General features: G+C 50.2%; 1 protein-coding gene across 1 annotated transcript; it reads left to right on the forward strand.

Moving 5' to 3' along the window:
• The first annotated feature begins 582 nt into the window (after positions 1-582).
• On the forward strand, positions 583-9,193 carry LOC126509044 (chymotrypsin-like elastase family member 3B). Its single transcript, XM_050154644.1, is given in 8 exon segments — positions 583-632; positions 2,096-2,181; positions 4,585-4,682; positions 4,795-4,929; positions 5,774-5,910; positions 6,222-6,364; positions 8,141-8,293; positions 9,107-9,193. Coding segments are annotated over 8 exon segments (810 nt in total). The 5' UTR covers positions 583-592; the 3' UTR covers positions 9,125-9,193.
• Positions 9,194-9,806: the final 613 nt, after the last annotated feature.

Below are 9,806 nucleotides of genomic sequence, written 5' to 3' on the forward strand. Positions count from 1 at the left end.
CTCTCTTTCCAAGCACCTAGGTTTCGTTTTCCTACAGCGCCAGCTCTCACTAGTGGACACAACTTCTTAAAATTTTTGTGGGTTCATCTCTGCGTCACCACCAGACAGGCTCTAGGCAGGCTGGGACCATTGCTGTTTGAGCTCGCAGTCCTAGAAAGCACCTAATATATTAAAGTACTCAAAAAGCAGTCTTTTATTGAGGTAGGTATGACTATCAATCTCGTGTTAGAGACCAGAAATCTGAGACTCACAGTAGTTAAACCAAGCATTCAGGGCTACAAGTCAGGATCTGAACCCAGGCCTGCCCAGCTGCCAGGCTCTGGCCTTCCCTGGGAGAGGCTGGCCTTTCTGATGGAATCCATTTACCTATCCCTGTGTTATCAGCTGGCCGTTCGATACCACCTGTGCAGTGGGGTCCTTCCATCAGTTCCCGCTCCTTAATCTGCAGTGGCTGGCACGTGGCCTGGGGCCCTGAAAAAGCTGGTGTTCTGCCACCTGTTATGGGAGTGGGGCCTGACCCGCCCCCCTCCACCAGCCTCCTGCACTATATTAGAGCCCCAGCTCCACCTTCTTTCTAACCCCAAAGCTCACCATGCTCCAGTTGCTGAGTGCCTTCCTGCTTGTGGCCCTTGGTAAGCCCCCAGCTTGTGCCCTTGTCCCCATACTGCATCAGCCTGGGGGCCTTTGAAGTATGCCCCTCACTCTGCTCCCCCTGGGTGACACCCCATGCCTGCTTCTACAGGAAAGGGTCTCTCAGCTTCACTGGGATGCGATTGTAGGGGCTTCAGCTTGGTTCGGGGACAGGAGTAAGGGGTGGGGACAAGCGTGGATGAACCAGGTGGGAAAGAAGACTGGGAACCCAAAGGGGAAGATTCCTCGAGGGAACAATGGACAGCCTCCTGGTTTAAGGTCTGGGCTCTGTGGCTTGTCGGTCTGAGCTGGAATTTTACCTCTTCTGTTAAACGGGTCCACAGAATTTCCCTTGTCACCACAATGGTGACAGTCGGCATTTACTGAGAGCTTGCTATCTGTCAGGCGGGATTCAGAGGGGTCTCCTTCTTATACGACCTCAGGTAGCTCATCACAGTGTGGAGCCAGCGGGGAGAGGAAGTAGCTCATGCTGAGCATGTGGCCAAGTTGCACTGTGAACCCAGGCAGCCTCGTCACCTCCACTCCCCTCTTTTTCTTCTTTCTTCTTTTTTTCCTTTCCTTTTTTCTTTTCTTTTTCTTTCTTTTCTTTCCTTTCTTTTTTTTTTTTTTTTTTGAGAAAGTCTCATGTTGTTATAGTTCGGCCTGCCTTTCCTTGTATTCCTGGCAATCCTCCTGTCTCAGTCTCTCAAGTACAAGGATTACAGGCATGCGCTAGCGTGCCACTTTTAGTTGGGGCTTTTTGCCTTTTAATTTTTTCCATTTCATTATTTATTTATTGGGGAGTGCACCTATATTATGGCGCTCATGCGGAGACCAGAGGAATCAGGTCTCTTTTGAGGGGTCCCAGGAATCAAACTTGGGCCATTAGCCTGGATAGTAAGCACATTTTCTCTCTGAGCTATCTTGCCAGTCCCGTTTTGTTTTATGGTTAAAAAGGAAATCATTCTGTTAGTGATGTTGAGGCTGAGCCTCTGGACTCGGAGTCTCAATGCTGGGATCACATACACTACACCCAGCCTTTTAGTTCTCAAGCTTGAGGGCTCCCTGGGTACCGGGAACAAAGTTCTAAGTCTTCAGTCCTTGAGCGAAAGGAGGCCCTGCCCTCCCCCAACTCTGAAAAGCCCTGGCACAGTCTAAGTGCATAAATGCTAGTTCATGCATGGCTACTGAAGTCTAGAGAGGAGAAGGGGTTCACATGCGGTCACAAAGCCCATCCCTTCTCTTGTTTCCTCCTCCTCCTCCTCTTTCATTTTTAGGCAGGGACTCTGCTTAGCCCTGGCTGACATGGGACTCCCTGTGTAAACCAGGTTGGCTTCAAACTCACGGAATTCCGCTTGCCTCTGCCTCCCAAGTGCTGGGATTAAAGGTGGACGCCACCACACTTGAACCCCCTTTTCTTTGGAGGACACTTCTGGCTGACTGGCTTCTCTTCTCTCTCCTCTAGCCTCAGGCTGTGGCCAGCGTTCCTTCAACCCCTCCGGCCGAGTTGTCAATGGGGAGGACGCTGTTCCTTACAGCTGGCCTTGGCAGGTAAGAACACTACCAGCTGCCCCTGCCTCCACTGTGGGCTCTGACGACATGGCAGCCAGCCTTGACCCCACCGGTTCCTCTCCATGCCCCACTTTGACTTCAAAGGGCCCAAAGCCCTCGGACAAAGGCATTTTCTTGGAGCTTGTGACTGCTCCATCTGTAATCTTGACTGGGACAGCTGCAATTTGAAAGTAGGATCTGGGGAAAGGGTGATGTTTAAGGGGTTGGCTAAATAGCAGTGGAAATGCAGGGGCTGTGTTTAGAGGGGAGACTTTTTCTAAACTCCTGGAGTTCTCCAGAGGGGCCAGAGGGCTGAGAACGGCAAAAGGGTTAGGAAGAGCCCAGAGGGCTAGACTCCCTAACAACAGTCACAAGCCACATGTGGCTATTTAAGTTGAATAGAAATTAAGGCAGACATAGTGGTTATATGTCTAAGATTCTAGCACTCACTAAAGGCAAATGATCAGGCATTCAAGGGCAGCCTCAGCTACGTAGCAAGTTTGAGGCCAGCTTGGGCTATCTGAGACCCCTGTCTCAAAAAACAAACAAAACAAAACAAACAAATAAACAAAAAACCCCACCAGGGTCTGTTGAGAGAGTTCAATGGTGAAGAGTTACCTGCTGATGTTCTAGAGGACCCGAGTTCAATCCCTAGTCAGGCAGTTTATAACTGACTGTAACACCATCTCTAGGGGGCCCAACGCCTTCTGGTCTCTGAGGGTACCAGAACTCACATGACATATACTCAATACAGAGATTCATACACGTAGCTGGGTGGCAGCGGTGCACACCTTTAATCCCAGCACTCAGGAGGAGGAGGAGGAGGCAGGCGGGTCTCAGTGAGTTCAAGGCCAGCCGAGTCTACAAAGTGAGTTCCAGGACAGCCGGGAGTGCTACACAGAGAAACCCTGTCTCGAAAAACAAAAATAAACAACCAGAGATACACACATGCACCTAAGTAAACTTTTTTTTTGGGGGGGGGTGTTGAGACAGGGTTTCTTTGTAGCCTGTCCAGGAACTGGCTCTTGTAGACCAGGCTGGCCTTGAACTCACAGAGATCCACCTGCCTCTGCCTCCGCCACCACCACCGGGCTTAAATAAACATTTTTTAAAACCCACGCAATCAATACAAATTAGACAGCTACAAAATCTAGTTCCTAGGTGCACCTTCATTTCTAGGGCTCAACAGCCACATGAGGCTGGGGCCAGCATGCTGCAGAAGTGCCGGGCAGCGGTGGCACATGCTTTAATCCCAGCACTCAGGAGGCAGAGACAGGTGGATCTCTGAGTAAGAGGCCAGCCTGGTCTACAATGTGAATTCCAAGACAGCCAGGGCTACGCAGAGAAATTCTGTCTTGAAAAACAAACAAACAAACAAAAAGAACATTTGCATCATCAAAGATGGTGAGGACAAGGAGGATCACAGCTTATTCTGTGAAGGACCAGGGCATGAATCCTGTAGGCTTTGTTGGCCATACGCTGGTGACAACAGTGACTTACTGTGGCCTTCAGAGTGTAAAAACATCACAGATAGCACACAAGGGATAAGTGTGAGGAGGAGACAGGAATCTGATCAGGCCTAAGCAGATCAGACTCATGGGTCAGTTCACTTCTGGTTAGGAGATTTGTTGTTCTTTGTTTTTGATACAGGGTTTCATGTAGCCCAGGCTGTCCTCAAACTCAATACACAGCCAAGGATGCTCTTGGCCTCCTGGTTCTGTTTCCACCTCCTGAGTGGTGGGGTTAAGCATGAACCACCACACCCCACTTATGCATGTCTGGGGTTGGAAGGCAGGGCTTTGTGCATACTAGGCAAGTACTCTACACACAGAGTTACTTCTCTGGCCCCACCCTCTTTTATGTATTTTTTTGAGAGAGCCTCACATAACCTTAGCTAGGCTCCAACCACCGATCGTTCTGCCATTACTGCGCAGACGCTGGAATCACAGGCAGAGACCACCATGCCCAGCTGTAGAGGGAGCTTTTGAAAGTGAGAATGCATAGAAAAGAAAAGGCAGAGGACTCAAGGTGAGGCAGACCCAAGAGACCTTGAAAAAATCTAAGGTTCAGGAGACTGGGAGGTCTGATGGGACAGAGGGTCTTGGGGAGCCTTCAGGAAACACAAAGTTTGTGGATGCCCCAGAAGTCAGAGTGTTGTGGACCCCAGAGACATCATAAAGCCTGTGGTGAGGCGGCTTCGGCAAATCAAAATGTGATCCTAATAGCGGAGTCCCATGAGGAGTTGCGTAGGTGGTACACTACATATTTCAGATGGCACCATTTTTTCCCCTGTGTGAATAGCACCTTCTAGATTTGTACAGTGTACAACTCACAAAACCACTGGTGTTGGGTCCCATGGTATTGGGTCCAGGTCACTCACGCGCCTTTCTTTTTGGCCACCAGATCTCCCTTCAGTATGAGAAGGGCGGGAGCTACCACCACACATGCGGCGGCACCCTCATTAACGCTAACTGGGTTATGACTGCAGGCCACTGCATCTCGTGAGTTCGACCCCCTGTCCCTGCCCCGGCCACTGTCCCTGCAGCCAGGACAAGAGGAGGGGGACGAGGTTGGCTCTAGGCTCAAACTGACTTTCACTCCTCTCCTCTGCAGGAGTTCCCTTACCTACCAGGTGGTACTGGGCGAGTATGACCGATCTGAGGAAGAGGGCCCAGAGCAGGTGATCCCCATTAACTCTAAGGACCTCTTTGTGCACCCCAAGTGGAACCCCAACTGTGTGGCCTGAGGGTAAGTGAAGTCTCAGGTCGGGAGATGGGGGTTCTAGACTGCAAGACACCAAGCAAACTGAGAGTTCAATCCTAGAGACAGCTGCCGGAGCCCAGCGGGCACACACTGTGGGTAGCTGCAATGACAGTAACAAAGGAGTGGTGGGTGAAGACTCTAGCCCACCCTGGCTAGAATCCCAGAATGAGCAGAGAGCTACATCAGACTCCATTGAAATGACTTGAGTGGCAGCTAGACTGTCAAGATGGAGTGTGGTGTATTTACAGTGAGGTACCCGGGGGAGGCAGCAGCATGGAGTGTGGTGTACTTACAGTGTGATACTGGAGGAGGGGGCGGCAGCAGCATCCCCTGGGGACCTGTCAGAAATGTGGGCTCTCAGACACCAAAATAGATCACCGTACTGGAAAGCACTAGGGTAGGAGGGCAACTGTGTCCCTGAACCTTCTAGGTGACATAGCTGGATCATGGGAGCACAGACGACAAGGGTTAGCAGGGCTAAAATGACTATGAGGTAGATTTGGAGCAGTAGCATGCACCTTTAATCTCATCCACTGACATGGGTGGATCTCTGTGAGTTACGGGCCAGCCCAGTCTACACAGGCTAGCCAGGGGTTACATAGTGAGATCCCCATCTTAAAAACAACGCAAAATAAAACAAATGGACTTAGGAAGGGTTGGGGTGTAGCTTGGTGGTGCACCACTTGCCTAGAATCGTAAGACCCTGAGTTCGAACCCCAGCACCGCAAAAACCAATCAATAAGCGGATTCAAAATCCAAGGAGCAAAGGAGGTACACACTATGGGTCCATCAGGAGATCAAGTTTCATGTGACTCCCATGTCCCCCCAGCAATGACATCGCCCTGATCAAGCTCTCAAGAAGTGCCAAGCTGGGAGACAAAGTCCAGCCTGCCTGCCTTCCTCCTGCTGGTGAAATCCTCCCCAACGGAGCACCCTGCTACATTAGTGGCTGGGGCCGTCTTTACAGTACGTGCTGACCTTTCTACCTGACCACAGAGAACAGGTGTCTAGGACTAGTGGGAGGGACAGGAGGTCACAGAGGGAGCCATCTGTGCTGCCCAGTATTCCTCTCTGGCTTCTACTTTCTCCCTGATCCTCCCAAACACAAATAGGGTCAGTAGAATATTTTGGGGGTGTTCACTATATGCCCAGTACTGAGGATGCCACAGGACACAGAGCAAGCAAGACCCCATGGTTCCTATCAGGCTAATGGAGCCCTTGAAGGCTCCCACTCTGCAGCTCCCAGGTGTCCCAGGCAGTGTTCTCTGTCTCCCCAGCCAACGGGCCTCTCCCCGACAAGCTGCAGGAGGCCCTGCTGCCTGTGGTGGACTATGCACACTGCTCCAAGTGGGACTGGTGGGGTTTCTCCGTGAAGAAGACCATGGTGTGCGCTGGAGGAGATGTCCAGTCTGGCTGCAATGTGAGTTGGCACCTGCCTGGAGTGGGGTGGGGCATGTGTAGAGGTCCCTGAAGTCCCTCCACCATCTGCCCTAAGTTGGACATACCTTGCCGGTTTGCTTCATGCAATCTCCAGGCCTGGTGGGATGAAAAGGGACTCAACTTAGTTCAGAGATGGCAGCAGGAGTTTGGATTCTAGCCTCACTCCCACCTGGCTTGACAGGAGTCCCAGCCCTTTTTGTCACTTTTTTTTTTTTTTTGAGACAGGATCTCCCAATGTAGCCTTGACTGACCTGAGCTCACTATGGAGGCTGGTCTGGTCTCAAACTCATGACAATTACTTGCCTCTACCTGCCTCTGCCAGTCACTACTTTTGTTGCTACTATTTTTTTAATATTTATTTATTTTATTATGTATACAATATTCTGTCTGTGTGTATGCCTGAAGGCCAGAAGAGGGCACCTGATCCCATTACAGATGGTTGTGAGCCACCATGTGGTTGCTGGGAATTGAACTCAGGACCTTTGGAAGAGCAGGCAATGCTCTTAACCTTTGAGCCATCTCTCCAGCCCCTGCTTTTTTTTTTTTTTTTTTATTTTTGAGACAGGCTATCTCTGTGTAGCCCTGGCTGTCGTCCTAGTACTCACTCTGAAGATCAGGCTGGCCGCGAACTCAGAGAGATCCACCTGCCTCTGCCTCCTGAGTACTGGAATTGTGGTGCGCCCCTACTACCTGACCCAATCACTCTTTTGAGACTCTGGTGTATCACAGGCTGGGCCTCAAAGTTACGATGTAGCCAAGAATGACCTTGCTCCTCCTGTATCCACCTTTGAGTGATGGGCTTACAGCCATGACCACTACGTCCAGCTGATGCAGTAATTAGAGCCCACAGCTTTGTGCATGCTAAGCAGACACGTTACCAACTGAGCTGCACTGCCAGCCCATACCTGTTGTGGCTTTGAAGTGAAAATTCGATATTGAGGGTGCTCTCACTGTGAACAGCGGGGCGTGACAGCATATGTTTAGCATCCCAGACTGGTATCCTAGCACCCTGGAGGCTGAGGCAGATTGCAAGTTCAAGATCAGCCCGGGCTACACAGTGTCTCCATCAATCAAAACCAAAGGAAACCCCAACACATTAAATGTGAAAGAGAACAAACAAGGGGCACCCTCTTTGGAGAACTATCTCGGCTGGGTGGCTGTACTGACATCTTGCATTCTCATTAACCCTTATGACGGGGGTTCTCAGCCTTCTGAATGCCGTGACCCTTTAATACGATGTCATGTTGGGGTGACCCCCAACCATAAAATTACTCTTGTTGCTACCTCATAGCTACAATTTTGCTACTGTTATGAACTGTAATGCAATTATCTGATATGTAACACCTGTGAAACAAAGAGGTGGCTACCTATAAATTGAGAGCTGTTGCCTTGGGGTTTTGTAAGCCCATGTCCCTTTGTCCAAAGAAGTGAAGTAGTGTGAATGTTTCCTTCCTTCTTCCTCTCTCCCTCTCTCTCTCTCTCTTTCTTTTTCTTTCTTTCTTTCTTTCTTTTTTTTTTTTTTTTTTTTTGAGGAAAGGTTTCTGTGTGTAGCTTTGGAGCCTGTCCTGGAACTCATTTTGTAGACCAGGCTGGCCGCGAACTCAGAGAGATCCACCTGCCTCTGCCTCCCAAGTGTTGGGATTAAAGGTGTGTGGACCATCACCCGCTATGTGAATGTTTCTTGATGTCTCTGAGCTCAGAGCCCACTCTTTATCCTTCAGACACAGCTGAGTCTCCACCTTTCTGGTCATTGCAGGGTGACTCTGGAGGACCTCTCAACTGTCCTACTGACAATGGCACCTGGCAGGTCCATGGTGTGACCAGCTTCGTTTCCGGCTTGGGCTGCAACACCTTGAAGAAGCCCACGGTGTTCACCCGTGTCTCAGCCTTCAATGACTGGATCGAGGAGGTGAGGCAACAAAGGAGCCCGGATCCTGTGGGGGACCCTGAGGAGGGCCTGAAGCTCACAGAGGCAGGGATGAATCTCCAGGGACATTCTGGAGAACTTGGGGATGTTTTATTTGGCTGCGTTTCTGGAATCTAACAGATATTGAGACGTGTCCCCGTGGCCCAGGTCCTTCCTAGTCATGGAGGACAGGGAGTTAAGTCAAACCAAGGGCCACTTGGTGGTGGGAGGATGGGAAAATGGACAATAGGAGGAAAAGGTGGTGGGGACCATGATGAGGTTACTCGGGCTCAGTGAGGGTGCACAGCAGACCATCTGGACACAGGTGGTCCAGGACAATGACAGCCCATCCTGATGGTGTCCTGGCTGTGATTTATACATCCACTGTGCTAAAACCCTTAGCTAAAAGCTCAATTAAGACTACCTGTGAAGCTGGGAGTACAGTGGTGCACACCTTTAATCTCAACACTTGGGAGGCAGAGGTAGGAGGATCTCTGTGGGTTCCAGGCCAGTCTGGTCTACAAAGCCAGTTCCAGGACAGCTAGGGCTGTTATACAGAGAAACCCTATCTCGAAAAACAAAACAGACAAAAAAGAACACCCAAGAGGCAATTTCTACTATTACCTCTTTTTCTATGGAGAGGAGGAAACTATGGCTCAGAGTGATCAAGTCACTCTCCCAGGGACACACAGCAAATAAGTGACAAGACTAAGCCATTCCCACTTGAGCTCAGTTCCCTCCAGGCCCAAAGTTTGCGCTCTTAACTAAATTATTCTGTTCTTGGCCAACCTTCTGTTTTTTTTTTTTTTTTAACAGACAATAGCAAACAACTAGAGCCAAGACTCGGCTGGCAGTGCTGACCCCAGGTCCTCTCGAGAATAAAGATCCTTTTGAAAGTTCCAAGTTGATTCTCGCTGCCTTCATTGACATAACACTTGCCCTCTGACCCATGTGTGAAATCTTAGGTCTGAAATGCAGAGATGAGGCCAGACCCAGCCTCTCAGGTGAGGATGAAAAAAAGACTGAGTCTCAGAGAGGAGGGAGCTGGTCACTGTGGGGTGACCAGCCATGCTAGGACGTAGGACGTCAGATGCAGAATTGAGGAACTTTCAGGAAACCCAAATAATTTGTCGCCTTAGCGGTCACACATAGGGCTGAGAATAAAGTCAGTGACAGTGGACAGTCACACAAAAATTGGAAGCTTTTCGAGGCAGAAAATCTGGTCCTGCTGAAAATCGTGGAAGAAAAGAAAAAACCAAGTGTTTTCTGTCTGTGGAAGGGCCAGAGAGCGAGGAAGACACACAGTTCTGTCCTGAAGTGGCTCTTATCAGGGTCACTCGTGACACTGGCCAGAGGCTTGCCTTGTGTCAGGTTCCTAGCTGGGCTCACACAGGTGGGACAGGCCCCTTCTGGAGAATGCTGGCTGCAGTGAGAGGGGAATGACACACCCAGGGCTCCACACCAGGCCGTCACTCTGCAGGTTCTGGAGGTCTGGAAGACGCCTGCTTTGCAAATG

This window comes from Alexandromys fortis, unplaced genomic scaffold, assembly GCF_014885135.2.
Source record: "Alexandromys fortis isolate MF-2015 unplaced genomic scaffold, M_Fortis_MF-2015_v1.1 scaffold_26, whole genome shotgun sequence".
Lineage (NCBI taxonomy): Eukaryota > Metazoa > Chordata > Mammalia > Rodentia > Cricetidae > Alexandromys > Alexandromys fortis.